This window comes from Pezoporus wallicus, unplaced genomic scaffold (genome assembly GCF_028554395.1).
Source record: "Pezoporus wallicus isolate ANWC-B61680 ecotype Strahan unplaced genomic scaffold, APGP_CSIRO_Pwel_v1 scaffold_2584, whole genome shotgun sequence".
Taxonomy (NCBI): Eukaryota; Metazoa; Chordata; class Aves; order Psittaciformes; family Psittacidae; genus Pezoporus; species Pezoporus wallicus.
Window position 1 is genome coordinate 8,376,604 of NW_026642851.1, and position 20,200 is coordinate 8,396,803.

Genomic DNA, 20,200 nt, shown 5'->3' on the forward strand with positions numbered 1-20,200 from the left:
TGGAGCCAATTACTATAGCAGGGCCATTATATGGTTCATTTCCCCATACCAGCTTGGCAAGAGATGTACATGGGTGTAGGAAGTGCAAAAGAACCTTCACTAATAAAGTGCCTCAAACACACATCCATGCATTGTAATATTATTGTTACAACAAACACTTCTTCACTGGGACTAGACCATGCAAACCAGTAAATACTGCAGGGCACTTCCAATTTGAAGAGTATTTTCCCCGTTTCTTTTTGGTCCATCAGTAAAATCCAATTATCTTTTTTTTTTTTTTCCTTTAAAAAAAAAGCCTGAATAATTATGCTGAACCTTAATCTACGTTCACATTTCTAACAATACCTGAGAATCCCTAAGAATGTTGAGAGGCTGTAGGATTTGAACAGAAGGTGTGAGGAAAACGGCACAACTGCATGCTCTGTAAGAAGTATAGTATGTTTATAATAGCAGAAGCACTGATATTACTTATTGATTATGTCTGGTATCATCCCATTCCTAAATGGGAAAGTTGTTTTTTTGAAATAATTATTATAAACAGGAGCAAACCACTTGAGTATAAAAATCTTTTCCCCATTGGAAGTACTAAAGCTCCATCTAGAGGCTTTTCTTCCTCGACTGTCATTTGTGGTATATGTAATATCACCTAGAAATGTGAACAATATTAAATGTCAGAGGCTTCCTTTGTACCTCCTCTTTTGTTATTCATAATGGGTTCTTGCCCTGAACCTTTGCCTGGCAACACTAGCTCCTTCACTGCCATCAAGTGGTAAGAAACCAAAACTGAACTTAAAAACGTAAAATCTCAATCAGATTAAATGATCAGTATAGTACAGAGACAACTATAAATACTGAAAACTGAAAATCCTTACGGTTCTTTTCATTGAAGTTCTGGTGTACCTACTACCAAGCACTACAAAGCCCCAAGCAATAAATTCAGCAATGGCTTCAAATCTGGGTTTGTAAGGTTCCTTTTCACTTCAAATTACACAGAATAAAAATCAACATCCATATTCCCCAACATCACATTTAGAACAAAAAAGCATCACAACAAAAGAATTTTTAAGCAATAATGTATATAATGCTTAACACTTCAAAAATATTGATTTTGGCAATTATGAGGAATTCCATAACATAATAAGGAAGGAACAGCACAAACATCTTCTCAGATTTAGTGCTGTCTATTGGCAGTATCTCAAAAGAAAGGGCAAAACAGCAGCCCATCTCTTCGGCAATGTCTAATGCAGCAAGTATGCAGCTATGTCAGTCTCTCCCTTTGTGCTCCACAGCTGTAATCAACTGTGGACATTTGTTATGCTCTATGTTAATGCTCTACAATCAAACCCGACCTACACAGAAATACACACGCAACACACCGAAAATCTGGAAGGGTTTGTCTAGATCAAGTAAATAAGAAAAAGAACTAATGAAGTAACAGCAGAATGGAGCCAGGCTGCATGACCTTGATTACTTCCATTTCAAACCCTTGAGTGACTTACAGTACAACTACTCCCATAGTTACCCATCACTCCCACATACAATGTTTGAATTATGGAAATCCCACAAGGTCTTCACCACAACTAGGTATTTTGTCCACGGAAGAAGATAAAAGTACAAAGACTTCTTGATGTTGTCCTCTTAGACAAAATAACAGCCAGCACATTCAACGGAGCTTACAAATTCAATTTCTGTTACAGAAATTTAAAAATTAAAAAGAACAGTTATCACATTAAAATGAATAGGAAAAAAAACAACATTCTCCATACTGGTAATATTCTATGCCTTATCAATACCTCATCAGTAAGTACAGAACTGTTGAACGATTTCTATCAAATCCTGGGTCTACCAGCCTTCAGATTAAATCTGTGTTGTGCAAGTACTGGATGGCCACTTACCTACTTCTAACTGAGAAGAGCCAGCTCTCCACACAAGAGACTGCTCACACAAAGTAGTTTGCTAAAACTTCACCATTGGGAAAGCAACCTCCAGACAGCCAGACTTTCCAGCTGGAAAAGGTCAGTCTGAAATATATGACTTCTGAATTTTCTTGGCCCTGGAACCCAGCCTGCTCCTCCAAAGACACTTTGTTTCTAAACCAGCAATTTTCTAACAGCGTTATGAAAAATCCTCCTTCCAAATAATCACTGCTATAACCCTCCTACCTATTGAAATTGAGACCACATCAAATATTTGTTCACGAATGATTGGAGAATGCCACAAATTCTAAAAGTAGGTATTATGAAACTTAGGGAAAAGAAAAATAGGACTTATACTGACATGTAGAAGTAAAAATGGATCTTCAGCAATCATACGGGAAAGAAGAGACCAAACACTGAGCAAGCAAAGAAAAAGCAAAATAAAACCCACATCAATGACTATAGTATGTGAGGACTGGGGGAGGGAAGGGGGGGCGGAAATTAAAAAGGCAAGAATAAGAAAAGGGAATATACAGAGGACTGTAACATGCAGCCTGAAGCCACATGCAGCTTTAAGCTCAAGGCAACACTAAGTGCCTGTTGCTTGGCAATTCAATCTCGAGGTCCAACTGAAAAGACAAAACCAATTTTAGACAGTCATTTTAGTTACAGGAAGCATAGGGATTAAACAAAGAGGCTGTTCTTGAAGTAACTGAAATGTAAGTTAACCAGGGTGCATACAACCACTTTAGCTCCTGAGCTGAAAGAAAGGACTGAATTTATGATGAGCAGTGAAAGCCACAGTAAAATTTCATGGCAGCAGGAATACATTTAAAAGCAAACCAACCACACAATAAAGAGAAAAGATGACCCCCAAAATTAAGAGTGACAAATGGAAGTAGGAGACATTGGAGATTTGGGGGGGGGGGGGGGAGGGGGTGGATGGAGATAAAAACAAACAAACAAAAGAAATCTTCAGTTTTTCTTCCTGAACATGATTACATGTAGTTCAAGCTGATTGCAGATCTCTCAAAAGGATGTATCGGATACACTGATAAGAAAATGTAACCAGAGGAAGAGTGCTTAAAAGTTATAGATATCCCTGATTGATAACTAGAGTTCTCCACGAGAGGACAAAAAAAAAAAAAAAAAAAAAGAAACAGAAGATAAAGTACAGTAAGTATATTCTCAAGCAGAGCAGAGAAGACTGTCAGACTCTTTCAGCCTCTGAAAATCAGAACAGCAAAAAAGCCTAGCACAAAGCCATGGGAAGTGTCATCAAGGAAGAGAGAATAATTATTAGCTCCAGGGGCTGCATGGACAATCACCGTGGACTCCAATGCAGAAGGTTCTGCAATGAATTTACAAAGCCCTAACAACGCTCAAGCATCACAAGCCAGCTCAGCAGTTCTCAGCTGCGGCCACCAGGGACTATATACTGCCCTCATTAAAGCAAAACACTTAGCGCGGTCCCAACAACAATGCTGTCTTGGTGAAAAATAAAGCTCTAGGCATAGCGAAGAACAAGAAGCCATTTAGGTAACGGTCTCGTTCTCCATCATTATTCTAGAATTGACAGTTTGAAAACGGGGATTTAGTTTGGAGGGACAGAAGACAAAATAAATAAAAAATATCTCCATGATGCCCTGTAAGCAAATGGCTAGTGAAAACTGTAAACCTGCTGCCAAACATTAACCTAGAACATGAAGCCTAGGTAGGCAGGTCTAAACAGATCTGCTATGAAATCTAGAGAGGGATAAAGAGACTAAAGAGAGAAAAGATCTGCGCATGTCATTCATTTTAATGATTTGTTTCTATCGTTTCTGGGTAAAGGAAATAACAAAGAGCAACTCAAAATATGCAGGAAATCTAAGGACTCATCTGCTTCCATTTCTGGGCCACAGGTGTTTATGCTAGGAGTATCACTGGGTCTCTAGGATGACAGCTAAAGCCTAAAAATTAAAGATCAACTCATATGAAACATTGTCTGGACCCAGCTTTGTCAGAAAATGGGGCAGGCTTCCATATTTCATCCAAACAAAACAACCAAGGTTCAATTTAAACAGAACCAGTGGACAGCATAATAAACAAAATGCAACTTAAAATGTCATGACAATATCAGCAATCGTTCTTTTGAAGAGTGGCTCCTTTCCTTGGGCTATATCAGCAACTGCAGTACGTTTTCCAGATTACTGATGCTTGAAACGAAACAATTTTAGAACATTTACACTAGTGCACATGCAATGATTCTTGCTAAAATCACCAATTTGATATTTAACTTCAAAAAATTAATATAGAAGAGCTCAAGCCTGTTAAATATTCACTAAGAGTGACCGTAAGAACTCTAGAATAACCTGGCTCCACTGGATTCTCCTGCTTTCTGCTGCCAGCGTGTTGGGACTCAAAAAATTGCTATCACCACACTGCATCTCACTTGACTAAGTGACAGATTTTGCAGTAGTATAACACATCTAGAGTATTCTTTCACCTCTTGTAATGATTTTTTTTCCTTAACCATGTCATTACAAGACAGAACCTTGTGCAAACGAGTCCTGTTTTCAAGGTGCCAGTATATGAATCTGTTACTACTGACATTCAATAGATCCCAGAGCACAAGCACAGGGCTGAGAGACAGAACACTGTTTTCTAAACCAAAAAATTATCTCAAATAGTCTTACCATGGCCTAGCACAGAAACTAGCAGCTTGTATATTAATTGAGTCACACACACAAAAAAAGAAAAAAGAAAAAAACAACAACCCACCAATCTATATTTTCTGGGGGGAAGGAATCCATTAATTCCCACATTCCACAAGACACTGGTTTTCTTTCATGTTTTATTGTATCTGAGTAATCAGTGTTCTTCAGGGGATCTTTACTCCTTTTAACTGCCCCTTCAGGACTCATACCATCTCATCTTTCATTATATAACCAGACAAAAGATGAAGTTTTTAGCATTATTTTCCACCTTTGCCAACTTACACCAGATACCATCGTTTTAGGCATTCTTATCTTCATGCTTAAAACCATTAACAGATTGGGGGTGGCGGGCAGTGGAAAAGTTTTTTCGTGTTGATTTTTTTATCCACCCACCCCTGCCAGTGAAGTCTAACGGGCACCTCTGCTTGAGCAAACTACCCCTTAAGAATAACCAAAAATAAGCCTCTTACTAAATTGTTCCATGAATCTGATGCTCAGGTGAAGAATGGAAATGACTGCAATATGTGCACTTTAAGGCTTGCAGCCAAACAGCCTGGGACTCCACAAGCAGCCCTCATGCAACTTGGTGGGGAGTGTTAGGTTTTATGCTAATAGCAAGTTCTACTCTTGCAGCTGGAATGGGAAATACTCTGTATATTTGTCTGAGCTGGACTGCAAAATATTGAATACCTGATCAAGATACAATTCTATCTTGACTGAGAAATCAATTTCAGAAACCAGCCTAGCCCAGTTCTGTCTTTCCTGGCCATAGTATCAATCTGATCATTCTAACCAGCTGTCATGTAAGGCTCTCATATCTCATGACAGCAGACAGGATAACCGATACCCTGATAATAATGGGATATTGTTAATTCAATGACAGCGTCTTTGACTTAATCTGTTTGAAAGAGCACAGAGGCTGTAGGAATGCATCTCCCATATTCCAGAAGTGATGAAACTCACATTTTACAGCTTTCTGCTTTCTTTTGGTCAGAAATTTAAGAAGTTACCACACCTCTGTTAACAATTTTCTAAATACCAATTAATATTTTCTTTTATTAAAAAAAAAACCACATTTTGAGGAAGGCAAACACATAGAAGACAACTGAAATTATGTCTTAAAAAGAAAATATGGATATCTGTATTCAGTCTTAAGCAGTGTTCATATTCACAAATACATTTACAAGTTAAAAAGAAAAATGACTGCATACAAAAACTGTGCTAAAACCTTGAAATTCAATACATTTTATTCATTACAAGTTTCACCTTTAATAGGTTCACTTACAGTTCCTGTATTTCTAATAAGTTCCCTGCTGTAAAATTTATTTTGGCAAATTTCTGTCTTTTAAAAACTTTTAGAAGTAAGGACATGTCTTAAAACCTGTGTATCTATCCAAGTAAACTAGACTGGCAAGTCATTCAATTTGCAAAACCCCTTTATTTCTTTAAATGAAATAAAAACCAGGATGCTACCCTACAGACTGCTTGATGATGAAACTATGAGAAGTTTCATTCAGGAATAAAGCTACAGCCATGCAATTTAGTAATTCATTTAATGAGTCTTTCTTGTTGGAGATGTTCAAGAGATTACCGCACCAACATACTCTTTGCAGTAGATGTAGACAAGTCGCAGAATCATGGAATGATTTGGGTTAGAAGAGACCTTAAACATCATCTAGCTCCAATCTCCCTATCATTGGCTAGGAGACCTCCCACTAGACCAGGTTGTTCAAAGCCCCATCCAGCCTGGCCTTGAACACTCGCAGAGATGGGGCAGCCACAGCTTCTCTGGAGAAGGAGAAGAGCTAGGTCAACAGAGGTTAATATAACTTGAAATAAATACACAAACATATCACTCCAAACAGACAAATTAGATGCTAAGAAGTGGCCAGGATCACTGCTTTCATCTGAGATTACTGAATGAAACTTATATACAAAGTCAGAGGCAGGCAGGTGACAAAAGGTAACCCAGTACTGCAAAAAAATGCCACCAGAGACCAGGCAAGCTAACAATGAGATTCCAAACCACATACACACAAAACCAACCAACCAAACCAACAAAAAAAACAAACAAAAAAAAAAAAAACAAAAAACACAGCCAAACCAAACAGGAGATATCCTGGGAATTACAGACCAGAAAGTTTATCATCCATCCTTACTAAAGGCAGGAGGGGCTACACAAATAAACTTACTGTAGTCAGGGTTAAACGTGGTCTGTCAGAAAAGATATTGCATAGCTTCTACAAAGAGAGACAGCCTCACCAACCCACCTGAGCCATTGGAGTGCATCAGTAAGAAGAGAGGAGGCCCAGCACCCACAGTACAGTCCTATTATGAAAAAGCTTTTGACAAGGTTCTACACCAAAGGCTATCAAAGAAACCAACTTGCTCCAGGATGGGAGGAAAGAGTCTTACAAATAGAAAATTAATGAACAGGATACAAAAAAGCAAGGTTTAATGGCCGGTTTTCAGGGCAGAGAATAGGCAGCTGAAAGGTCTCCTGCTGGGGGATTGGTGCTGGGACTGGCTTTATTCAGCACTTTAAATGACAACCTGAAGAAATCTCACAGTTCATAGGTGACACTATACATTTTGGGTAGATACCGGACAGTAATGAGGGAATGCCAAACCAAGCGATCTGGCAAAAAAGTGAGATATAAGAACCAGTATAGGTAAGACCAGCACCTTAAACTAAACCATGCCTACACAGAACAGAGCTCGGAGCTGGCAGCTAGAGCAACCCAAGACATGTTGCTGACAGTCCTCCAAACCCACTGTAGAGCACCAGCTGAAAGACACCACCAGAAACACACCTTTTAATATTACTGATCACAAACTGGGGGTTGAGAGGTAAAGGGAGCAAATGGGCTGCAAAATATGGTTAGGTTCATATTGCCCTGGTTTTGGCTGGATAGAATTTCTTTCTTAGTAGCTGGTGCAGTGCTGTATTTCAGCTTTAGTCTGAGAACAATGCTGATAACCATCAATGTTTTAGTTGTTGCTAAATAATGCCTTCTCCAATCAAGGACTTTTCAGTCTCTCACACTGACAGTGAGGAGGGGCACAAGAAGCCAGGAGCAAGCAGAGACAGGACACCTGACCCAAACTAGCCGAAGGGGTATTCCATACCACAGCACGTCATGCCCAGTATATAAACTGCGGGGAATTATCCAGAAGGGCATATCACTGCTCAGGTCAGGTGGGGTACCTGTCAGAAGGTGGTGAGCAATTGTATTGTGTATCATGCGTCTTTCTTGAGTTTATTCCTCTCTCTCTTTTCCCTTTTATTATTATGAAAGTATTTAACATTATTTCAGTTCTTAACTGAACATGCAGGTTTTACCTTTGTCCAATTCTCCTCCCTATCCTACCAGAAGGTGAAGTGAGTAAGCAGTTATATGGTACTTAGTTACTGTCATCTGGGGTTAAACCATGACAGTCCTTTTTGGGTGGAATGCTTCAAAAATTTCCATTCTTGCACAGCAGTCTATCCTAGCTAAAACCAGGACACACATGCATTCCCCAATAACACCATCTGGCTTTATTATTTTTATTCAGTAAATGCAAGGGTTATACAGAAGCATATATAAATAGCAAGAAACCAGCCAGAGCTCACTGACAGCATCCAGCACTCCTTTGAAGGCATTCACAGAGCTTGTGCATGACGTGGAGGGGAGACCAAGAAGACTAGCAAATGGAAATAGGCCCTCACAGGGACCAGGATATGTTCCTTGAGACACAGTACTAGACTCTTATTAAAGATTTTAAATCAAGACCAGGCAAGGATGTTTAGTATTCTCAATTGCAAATAGCACTTTTTCTTTAAATTACATTATTTCTTAACTGATACATGGTTATAAAAAAAAATTCTCTTCAGAAGCCATACTGCATGACATCACTAAGGAAAAGATTATTTAAAAAGAAAACAGAAGTAGGTATCTCCAGTGACCAAATGAATATCCAACCACACAAAGTCAGAGATCAAAACGGTATCTAACTACACAGAGACAGAGATTTTCAACCAATGAATTACAAGGACCTGGAAACCAGGAAGCAACTGATCTACTTCAGCTATTGTCCTTAAACCTAAGTTCACTAACCAGAAAATTAAGGTCTTTATAAATCATATCCATCTGGAGGTAAGAAAGGTAAGTGTGTGAAAGGCATAAATCATCATGATTGAGGAAATTAGTAGGTCAGTAACTCATTGATAGATAAGTCTCCATCTGTCCAGCAGAGGATTGGATTTTTTTTTCTTTTTCCAAAATGAACACAGCTTTCGGGTTAAGCACCTATTATTATTCAACCAGAAAACATAAAGACTTGCACACTTTGGTATGGGAACTCTGTACCATGCAACTGAACATGAATGCAAGTTACACCTAATTTTTAAATATAGTACATAACTTATGTACAGAGGTTTCTTCCTTCACCACTGTGAGCTGCAAAATGCAAGTGACTGGCTCATACCCTCAATCTGTATTTCCACTGTCGAAATATTCTCAGCAGATAGAGGCCAACATTTTAATTCACTAATTTGTTTTGAATGCTGCTGGTCTAGCTTGTAGTGTTGGAAAGCTGCTGGAGCAGAAATATAAAGAGGACAATATTCAGTAGAATAGAAACTACAAACCACACAGCTTTCAAACTGACCAAAGAAATAATTTCTATTCTACCTAACAGATAGACAGACTCAGGATGGAAAATAAGCTTATTTCAATCAACTGAAAGAAGTGTTTGAATTGAGTAAGATTTCCTTTCCACCAAGTAAGATTTTAAATAATTCCTAATAGGAAATGGGAAGAGGTTTCCATATAGGATGGATTTTTACAGACTTTTTTCTGCTGTAACACTGTAGTACCACTGTTACACACAACGCTAAGTAAAGCGATTGCTAATATGATTGGAAACTGTCACAAATTAAATGGCATACAGTCCTTCTACTCTCCCATCACAACATCTATATCACATAAAAGAACACTACAGAAATGGTGATTATGAACTATAAAAGCTAATCTAAATCAGTTTGAAATTTAATAAAACATTGATCAATCAAACTGTAGAATTATCTGCAATATTTTTCAGAGTAGGTAAAAAACAATTATTGCCTCTTAAAGGAGAAGCTATTCACCCCAAATCAGTGCAATAAGGCTACTTCACAGCTTTCTCAGGTTCTCATCAGCACTGCCTTTTTTTCAACAGGCAAAAGCACTTTTCAGTGCTGGAGACAGCAGCATTTCAAAATTATAGCCCATGTATAAAAGTAAGGCTTCCGTAGTTCTTCCTTTTGTCTTTAGTCAGAGAAAGATTGCAGAGTGACTTTATTTCAACAGCTCCTACACATCTTCTGGTTTTCTCTGCAGATTTTCCAGATTAACACTGAGAAGGAAGAATTTCACATCCAGCAAAGACAAGGGACTGCTTAGGAGTTATCTTCGCTTCTCATTCCACCACTCATTTGCTTGACATCAAGAACAGTTTGTAACGCCGGTAAACTGGGTCGTTCCAGAAATCTGCATTTAGCAGTCCATCAGATTAGAGCCCAGTAATATACAGTCCTACTTTGAAGTGTTCCATTCAAACTGTGTTACTGTTTGCATAACTGTAACATACACCACATGTACCACACATTACCACACACATAAGATTGTAAACAATCACTATTATACAGACCTAACAACATCCAAACAAGGTTGATAGACACAAAAACAAGAAACAAAAGAAACCCCAAATCTCATAGTTTGGGGAGAAACAACAATTTTAGGCTGCAGGAAGAAACTAACAAAAAAAAAAAACCCAAACCTACTGCTCAGGAGCCCAAAATTGACAGAAGCAAACTTTCAATGGGTCCAGCATACAGCTAAACAAAAGCACAAACACTAACAAGTCAATCCAAAGCAAAACTGCATGTTTTCATATGCTGCATGAATTTTGTTAGCCCCCTAGGATGCTGTAGAAAACCAAAACATTTCAGATATACATTAATTTCCTCCTTTACTTCATTTTAATATCAGACCTATTCTTAGAGATTAAAATCCCTTTGTTATCGCTTATACTTTCATTCTTCCTGGCTCAGCTGTGCAACAGCACCATGGCCTTTTTGTTACTGGCTCTGCTGAGAGCACAAGGAGCACCACCCCAACTAAGGGACATTTGATATGCTTAATTCCATTCTTTTAATTTTAACAAGTACTTAAAATAGCACCAAAGATACCTCCAAATATCTTCCTAGTTTTCTCTAGATCTTATTAGAAAACACTGTTAATGTTAATTGTAAAAGAAATCCAGACAGAGCATAAAATGTTTATCATTCAACAGAATGAAATTAAGACGGCCTCTAGGAGTTTTCTTTACACATCTTTACAGGCAAAGATGATGATCACAGTCCACAGCAGTCAAGTAGTGGAAAGCCATTTACAAAACTGTATGTTAGGCTAACTGTGTGGCTGTTCTGGATACCAACATAGGCACATAGATGAGAACTTCTGCAAAGGAGATGAATTTGAAACAAGCATAAAAACCTACAGCCTTGCTTAAGCACCAGAGGCCACCAGTACAGGTTAGCTACCATTCCTTGCCAAGAAATTGGCCACTCCTTTCAATGAATTACAGGTCAAATAAAAGAACTTCTAGGAAGAAAAACAGCTCATTTGCAATTTGAAGATTAAGCTATTATGGATACATCCTTAAAGGATTAGTGAAGTGGGAAGTATAGAGAGGAAGAGCTGAAACATTATTGCTGCTGCAGACAGAAGGGAAAAAAAAAAAAGAAAATCAAGATTGCTTGTTTTATCCGTCAGGACTGCTTGTTTTATCCTTTTCACAGTGCTTTGCATAATGTCAGTTCCCTTGGGTTCCCAAGCACAGTAGTTTCCTGCTGCTATATGTCCTTTTACGCAGCAAAAAAGAAGAAAAATATAATCTGAAAGAAATCAAGGAAGTATCATATGAATGAATTACCAGGGAAAGTTAACAGTAAATGTCTTTAAAACTACTTATAATGGGAGATTCTGAAACACTTTTGTGTCTTCAAGAAAGGAACCAACAATGAAAGCAAAAAAACCCTGGATTTCCTTGGACAACATCCAAGGAGAAACTTAACAAGAAACAATAAAGAAAGCCTATTTTTATGGAAAATACAAGTTTCACAAGTCTAGATGTCTCGATCATTTTTAAATGAGGCAATTGTGAACAAAACCATCAGGGAACGTTATGCATACCCAATACATAATGTAATCCATTCTGTAAGTGCCCCAACATGTATCAGCAGCTTACCTGGAAGTTCAGCACTTAGAACAAAGTGAAATTAAAACCAAAAAACACAAAAACCCATATCCTGCAACATCCTCAGTTACAAATCTGGGCAGTTATCCTTAGTGCTTCAATATGGTGACCCCTGTGAGCAATTAAGCTACTCTGTAGTTCAGAACAACTTTGTTTTAAAGTATCCAAGCAAATAATCAGAACAGTGGCTTCACACGCTTCTAATAATTAGCATTTGTTATGAAAAAAGTTTCCAGAACCACTGGAAATCTCACTTCCACATACAACTTAAGTAAAGGACTCAAACAGAAAGTTTAAAACCATGAAGGGATGGACAATTGTGTCTCAATAACACACTGAGAAAAAAATACACAATTACTTTCATGGAATTAACTGAGACTACAGCTAAAGCCATTAGAAACAAATCTGGATTTTCTAATGCTTTTTTTTGTTTGAACTAGTGCAATGGAGTTCATCCCTGCCTCAATGTTGATAGTGTATTTGGGGGCTTTTTTGACTGCAAGTACCACAACAGGAGCCAATTCTTAAGGTTTAAAAAATAAAAATTTGAAGAACCCCTCCCTCATCCATCACTTAAACCTCACATCCATTATTTAAACCTAGGAATTACAAAGATCCTCATTGTCCACATAAAGGTCTGCTACTACTATCACCTAGTCACGTATTACAGGAGTTATTTATTTTTTACAGTTTGGGGCAAGAAACTTAAAACATACTTCATCTTCCCAACAGAGAACTCCGACGCTGTGATTAACAGCACATTAAAATCTAAATCCCTGCAAAACTACAAGACCTGCTTAATACATATTTTGAACAAGCAGTAGAAAACAATCTTGAAACAGGTTTAGACCATTAGACATGATGTTTAATCACTAGCCCAACAACTTGATTCCTCAAAGGGGAGGAACTGAGGTATCAAGCTGTGACATGGCTCCATGTCACTTCACAGCATAAGACTGTCAGAAGTCACAGTGAATATCCTATTTGGCATGCAAAGACAAAACAGTCTCACAAAACAAGGCAAGAAAAGCCTACAGCTCATAGTTTTGACACAATCATCTGAAAAAAAGTGATGTCATAATTGCATACATGTCTCACTAAATCAAACACTTCCACAGCTTAGAAGACTGAAGCAGTATCAGCAACCTAGATTTTCTCTAAAACATTTGGAGATGATGCACACTCCATGATTTAGTAACACTGCACCCACATATGTTAACCTTAAAAAGCAGCAGGGAGGAGGCCTGCCTTAAGTGTTAGAAGAGCAACCAAAATAAGTCTCTGGAGTGTGATAATCCGTCAAGAAGTAGAAAAAAACTTGAGTTTCTGGGCTACCCTTCCTCAGTTCCCCTTTCTTGTCCTCCTTATCTGCATCTTGCCTGTCAGAGAAGACAGAAAACCTGTGTGGGTACAGGTAGGCTGCGCTTGCTGAGGACTTGAGAGCATTTCTTGAACAGGTACAGCTCTCATTCACATGCCTCTTCCCACTTGGAAGGATCACTCCAGGTGCTCAAAGTGCCCCAAAAGCTCCACAGCAAAAATACCTTTGTCTAGATTTATTATTTTGTTTCTGGACAATGACCCATTCCAAGCCACAGCTATGGCAGTGCCAGACAATAAATAATAGAATCATGGAATAGTTAAGGTTGGAAAGGACCTTAAGATCACCTAGGTCCAACCCCCCTGCCATGGACAGGGACACCTCCCACTAAATCATGCCACCCAAGGCTCTGTCCCACCTGGCCTTGAACACAGCCAAGGATGGAGCATTCACAACTTCCCTGGGAAACACTAACATATTCAGAGATTGCAATTTTTTCTGAAAAACACATTACCAAATCTATGTCCAACAGCTTTACTTATATATAACATACGAATTCACAACTTCAGAACTGCAGTGATGTACATGTTGCGTGTCAATACACTTACATAAAACAGACCACACCAAATCTATTACTGAGAATTTTCACAAGTCTCCCATAATGCCTTGTAATACCGTAAGAGCCACACAGTTTGTTGTGGGGCTCATTTCTGCTAAGGTTCTTACAGAGGAATGCCAAGAGGTAAATTCAACATCAACCATTTACTATAAACTGAAGTCTTAAAGGTGCATCCACATCAACTTTTTAGTGCAGATCAGAAGTGCACGTGTAAAGCAAACTTCCTTATTGTAGCTACTAACTGCATGTCATGAAGCAGTCCTGGAGTGGATGAACTTTTGGATTTCTGTGGTGGATTTCTTTTGGACAGAACTGGACTGTCATATGTAAAACCTGGAGCACAAGCAGCACACTTCAACACAAACAGGCACTGAGCCCATGCAGCCAGCCTGGAATTAGTTCAATGCCAAAAACAATCAAAGTAAAAAAATATTTTAAAAAAATCCCTGAAATGCAAACAAGTACAGACACCAATTCCTCAGCACCAAATACTGAGTTCTACAGACACAACCCAGTCAGACCGTGCTATTTGCTAAGGTACACAACAGCTCCCCTGTTCCAGTGCTCTTGAAAGGAGCCTATTAGTCCACATCCAGCTCATCTAGAGGGGTTGTGGCTTCCTGCAGCCAAAGAAATCCAACTCTTTGGTTTTCACATCTTGTACTTTCTTGGGGTTGTTCACATACCAGTGTCTCACATCCTGTAGGACCAAAATCAGGTTCCGCATGCACAGCCTTGCCTTTGTGATGCAGCATCATCTAGCAAACCCATGATCTAACAATGAAATCAATACAATGCTCTTAGTTCCCTACAGTAAAGCCACATGAATGGATTAGAGTTTGATTCAAACTAAATCTCATGTGTCACAGGAAGGCATAAGCAAGTAATGGAGAAAATACCCCTCTCAACATTTTTGGGGGTTATATATTTATCCACAGTGCTGGCCACCAAGCCCTACCTGTGTGTTAATTCTCCCTCAGGAACTTGAGCTCCCAGGCCTTCTACTACCTCAAAGGGCTCTTGTATGAAAGCAAATACAGAGTGAGTTTCTCCACTGCACGGGCCTAGCAGAACATTTAATATAAACCTCTTCCCTTATCCAATTACCCAGTAGAAGCCCAAGCCTTAGTCAGAAATTCCTTGATACATAACATACTGCTCTGCACAGGCCAATTCCAGGAACAAAGCTAATGCATTTTGACATATCTTCACAAACATTTCCTAAAAATGTATTGATCAGATCCCTTGTATCCAAGAACAGTATCACAAAGTCGCAAAAGACATTCAGAGGCCCGTAATGCCTTCATTACTGCAAGCCAAAAGTAGAGAACTAGGTGATTCTCTTAAAGACATAAACAGTCATAATCAAAAGCATATTTTGCGAGGAGATCCACAGGTTCAACTGATACCAAGCTGATTAATCCAGAGCATATCATATTTATGCCATTATCAGCTATTGAAAGCTGTAAGAGACAATAAAATTAACTTGATCAGTTCATCTGTTCACTAAACAAGCTTGTAGCTCCCCAGATCTTCCTGGAATTTTTTCACAAAAGTTGACATCACACTTGCATGCTCTCATTCTCAGGTAACAGGGTAGTTTTATACCCTGCGAGTGTGCATAGCCTCTGGTTTAATTCTGCTGCTTCATGTTAGTTTTTAGATGAATACTATTTGGTCCTGATCCCCTTGTCAGTTTGAAACTGGCAATACTGAAGTGAATACTGAAATAATTATTACATCTGATCTGTCAAGAGTTTAGGATTCTATTTTCTTCAGTAACCACTTGGGGGAAATGGAAATGTAATCTTTTCTCAAGCCAAAGGTTATCTTATCTCCCCATTTCACTAGGTCAGCTTCTTGAGAATAACAAGGTTCTAAATGAGCCATCTGAATTAAATGCATCATCAATTTAAGAATCACCCAGGAAACAGAAAGGTAGAGCAAATTCTCAAATTGTTCAGAACAGCCATAGTAACAAAGTAGCAACGCAGAACTTCTCATATATGCTATGCTACCATTAGATCTAATGGATTAACATGGTATCCTTGCACAAAACTCAGAACCTTCTTAATCTAGGTGCTCAGCCCTAATACCGTGGTTGGACAAGGGGACCCCCAGAGGTCCCTTCCACCCTCAACCATCCAGCTAGCACCTACAGATTTGCCAGCCAACCCCTTCTTGCAGTCAAGCACTGAGAACAGTTATTCTAAGAGTCAAGACAGTCACAGCCTTACTCTTTCCTCTGTCACTCTATGTTTATAATAAAAATCACTTCCATGAGATCACCCTCTAACCCTCAGTCACCCAACTTGGAAAACACTACAGCAGCTTCAAAGCTAACACCCTGCCAGTGCTGGATGACAGCTAGCTGACAATGTCAAGAGAATTCCACAAGTCCCTTTAAAAGACGAAACGCAAAATCCTTACTCATGCAAGCATAGAGTGGCAGCTAAACAAAACAATAAAAATCACCAGTCCTCTCCAATCCCAAGGAAAAATCTGCAGCCAGAGGCTTCATGGTAGAGAGCTACAGGACTTCCCACAACCCCTTCCGCACCTTGTCAGCTGAGGTCAATATCAGCTTCTGACATCACATCAGAGATTCAACAAGCAGCTGATACCACAATTCTTCCATCAAAACCAAAGCCGCTTTAATGCCTTAAGGAAGCATTGGAATCCTATCCTTTATTTTTTCAAAACACAAGATGACATGTTTAGAAAAATTCTGGCAGCTATGATATACTACTGTTAACAAACATGGTCAAGCATCCCTATCACAGATGCAGAAGATACATCCTGCATAAAGAAATGCTACTTTTCCCAGGAGTACATGAAGGGATTATCAGGACACAATACAAGGCAGTGAACACCAAGAGCAATACAGGAAGGGAGGGAGCAGGTAGAAAGCAAGCTTTGATGAATGAAAGGTAATGAAACAGTCCAAAGGATTCACCTGAGCACAGGGAATAAAACCATTAGCACCAGAACTACAAAAAGTTAATCACAGCATTTTAGTCGAAGGCATCCCAACTAAAACAATAGTGACATACAAAATAACCAGTAAGCTCTATTAAACCACAGCTTTTAAAAATAGCAGAAAACATGAAGGAATACGCAAACAGCACAAAGAGACATTATGGTAAAAGGCAGCTACATGTTAACACATCCAAGCTAGGCTACAGCACACCGGAGATTTGTGCACTTCCCTTGACCCTGTTATGAGACCTGTTACCCTTCTCATGCAGTTGCAGCTATCTAGAGAGCCACTGCAAGTCAGAACCCTGCTTCAGCATCTTGTTTGAAACTTCAAGTACAGGTCAGAGGTGGAGAAGCAAACAGCAGGAACAAACGATTCAGTGTGGAAGAACCTGTAAACCTACACAGCACCTTCCAATGCTTACAAGTTCCTATTGAAGCTCAACTTCAATACTATAAATTCTATTACTGTACTCACAGGTATATTCTGCTCTATGAACAAAGTGTCTAATATTATTTACACTTCCAGTCTTGGCTATAATTACATTATGAGCAACTTGCATATACTTACAACTAACAAAACCTTGTTTCATTTGCATTGCACTTTCAACAACTTTTTCCCTGCTCGCACATCACAAGTAATTCAAGTTCTCCATTAAAAGAGTAAAAGCATGAACTAGCAGAACATTTGCTTCCTAAAAGTGATATTATGTATTGATAAACACATAGGTCCACAAGGTACAGATGCAGCCCTACAAAAAGAGTTTGCATACCAGATCTGAACATCACTAATCAAAACAAACAAAACTGTGTTTCACTACATTACCTAACACTAAAATTGCCTTTGAGAAATTAAAACAGATTTTTGGTCTCATGAAAGTGAAACCTGGGTAGCAGTGTTTGCTGTGCTGTATATATGTGGTGTTCCATAGTACTTAACACCAGATGTTTAAGAAGGAGTAAAAGAAGGAGATGAAACTGATTCAGAATCCCCCTAATCATCATTAACAACCACAGCCAGGAGTTTCCAAAACAGGACCCTTAAATTGCAGACACCTTTCCTCTCTTTGTAGGCAGGGCCTTAATAAAATGCACCTGGAAGTATTGCTACTATTCTCAAAAACTGTAAGAACTACATCAGAATAAACTTTCAGGTTGTCAGGGAAGCCATTCAAATAGCAGAGGTGCTAAGAGACAAAGAACAAACAAAACATCTTTTGGGGACACTGGGTGAAGTAACTATAAAGAATTACAGACAGTTATTGAGAGGAATACCAACTGGCAGAAGACAACAAAAAAAGGAATTGTAAGATGCACAAAGAGAGATCAAGCAAGATCACACACACGCAGCAGAGCATCTGGAGATGAGGAGGGCTGTCAAGTGAAAGGCAGGACAAGCAATACAAGCTAAAGATGCCAAGTGGCTGCAAAACCAGCAACCACATCTAAAACATACACAAAAAACATGCGATGAAAGTTTTTGGAACAGGAGTTCCTGTCTTGACTACACATGCGTAAAAAAATATCAGAAGGTGCATAATAAATGCTTTAAGATAATCTTAAGTGTTGCCTAGCAATGAGAGGTAAAAAACATACATAATAAACAAAATACAACTAAAGTAAACAATCACCAAGCCACTATCAAAGCAGTCTACCACATGGCACACAGGAGAGAAAACAGGAGACGTGACACATAGCAATGCACAATCGTGAGAAGATACGGGACTAGCAGCTATTGCAGAATGAGGGAAAGATGAAAAACAGCCATACCCAGGATACACACGGAAAGTGGAAGAAGCCCACAAGCTACTTCAGTCTAGATGCATTTGGAGAAAAATAGATATATTCAGAAGAGCAACGCAGTAAAACACACAAAGGTGAAGCGGGAGAGGGAGGGCTGATTTATGGTGGGGCCAGAAGGAGAAAAACCACAACAGTCTTTGAAGGAGAAGAGAGCCCCTGCAGAGGGAGAGAAGAGGCTGGGAAAAGGACTGGAACTGGGGCACGGGGGGGAGGTGGTGGTGGTGGTGTCCCGGACCGCCGCGGCAGAGCCAGGCAGCCGCACGCGTGCCAGGGACGGAGGCGGATGACAGCGCCAGGCGAGAAGGCGAGGTGTCGGCAGCTTGCCCGGCACCCTGTGCCGCGGGGAGCGGCGGCGGAGGGGGGAGCCAGCCAGCCATGTTCGGCGGGGGCAGGGACGGCGATGACAGGCGAGGCTCGTGCCCGCGGGAAAGGCCCGCGTCTATGGGGCGGGCCCCGGCCCCTCGCTCACCTGCTGCACCCCCAGGAAGTCGTAGAAGTTCCGCGGCACCTCCTCCACCAGGTCGAAGAGTTCCAGGTCGCCGCTGTCCCAGGCGCGGGCGCGGGGCGCCGCCAGCCCCAGCAGCGCCAGAAGCGGCAGTAGCCGGAGACGCGGCGCTGCCCACTGGCTGCCCATGACCGCGGGCCCGGCGGTATCGAGGACGTGGCCGGGGAGGCGCCGCTGGGGCCACGCACGGCCCAGCGACAGCTCCGCTCTGACGGGAAAGAGACAGGCCCGGCCCTTCCCAGGACGAGTCTCACAGGGGAGGGGAGGGGGGGGCAGAACGCTCTCAGCCTGGCCAATCGCCGCCTCCGCAGGCTGTGACGTCGGGTACCCCGGCAACCGCTGGCGCTCGCGCAGTCAGGGGCTGTGGGGGAAGGGCGAAGGGGGCGGGGGTAGCGGGCGAGCTGGCGGAGGAGCGGCGGGGGCTCGTCGGGCCCTGGCACGAGCCGGGTGCTTGCGCCCGCGCCGCGCCTCCTGCCGGCCCTTCCGCCCACCGCTCCTTCCCGCGCCGCAGCCCCTGCGGTCACCCGCGGGCGGGCACGCGCGCAGCCCGCGCCGAGCACCCTTCCCTCCCGCAGCCGCCACCGGGACAGGCTCGCGGGTTCCGTTGTCCGCCGGCGCACGCAGCAGGGAAGAGGCGGCGGGAGAGCGGCCCCGCGTGCCCCCCGGGCGCTGGATTCCCCTCAGACGTGCGCTGGGGTTATTAATTCCTTAAGGATGCGTTCGGTTATTGGAGCTGGCTTCACCCTAAAATCACTGCAGTAAATTGCCGACAGCGGATAGTTTTTTCAGCGGTTTCCACTGGACCTTTCGTGCTTTCCCTGCTTAAAATTAATACAAATGCTAGGTGAGAAATAAAGAGACTGAGCGGCTTAACAATACAAATTATCAATGTCAAATCACTTGTCCGTGGTACGTCCAGACTGCTTGGAACACCCCGTCTGTTTAACCAGTTAGGCCTGGTTAATAACTCACTATGAGAATCTTCAAGAAAAGACAGTTTCACACACCCCAGAAACATCCATGAACTCAATCAAGTTCTGAAAACATTTTTTTTTTCAATAAAAAAACCAATCC

The 20,200-nt window shown here is 40.8% G+C and overlaps 1 protein-coding gene across 1 annotated transcript in view; it reads right to left on the bottom strand.

Moving 5' to 3' along the window:
* Positions 1–19,314, bottom strand: part of DNAJC1 (DnaJ heat shock protein family (Hsp40) member C1) — a 108,848-nt gene extending 89,534 nt beyond the window's left edge. The window contains exon 1 of the mRNA XM_057432619.1: positions 19,091–19,314. Coding sequence (XP_057288602.1) covers positions 19,091–19,255 — 165 coding nt within the window. The 5' untranslated portion in view covers positions 19,256–19,314. The remainder of the gene's footprint in view (positions 1–19,090) is intronic.
* Between the last annotated feature and the right edge of the window lie 886 nt (positions 19,315–20,200).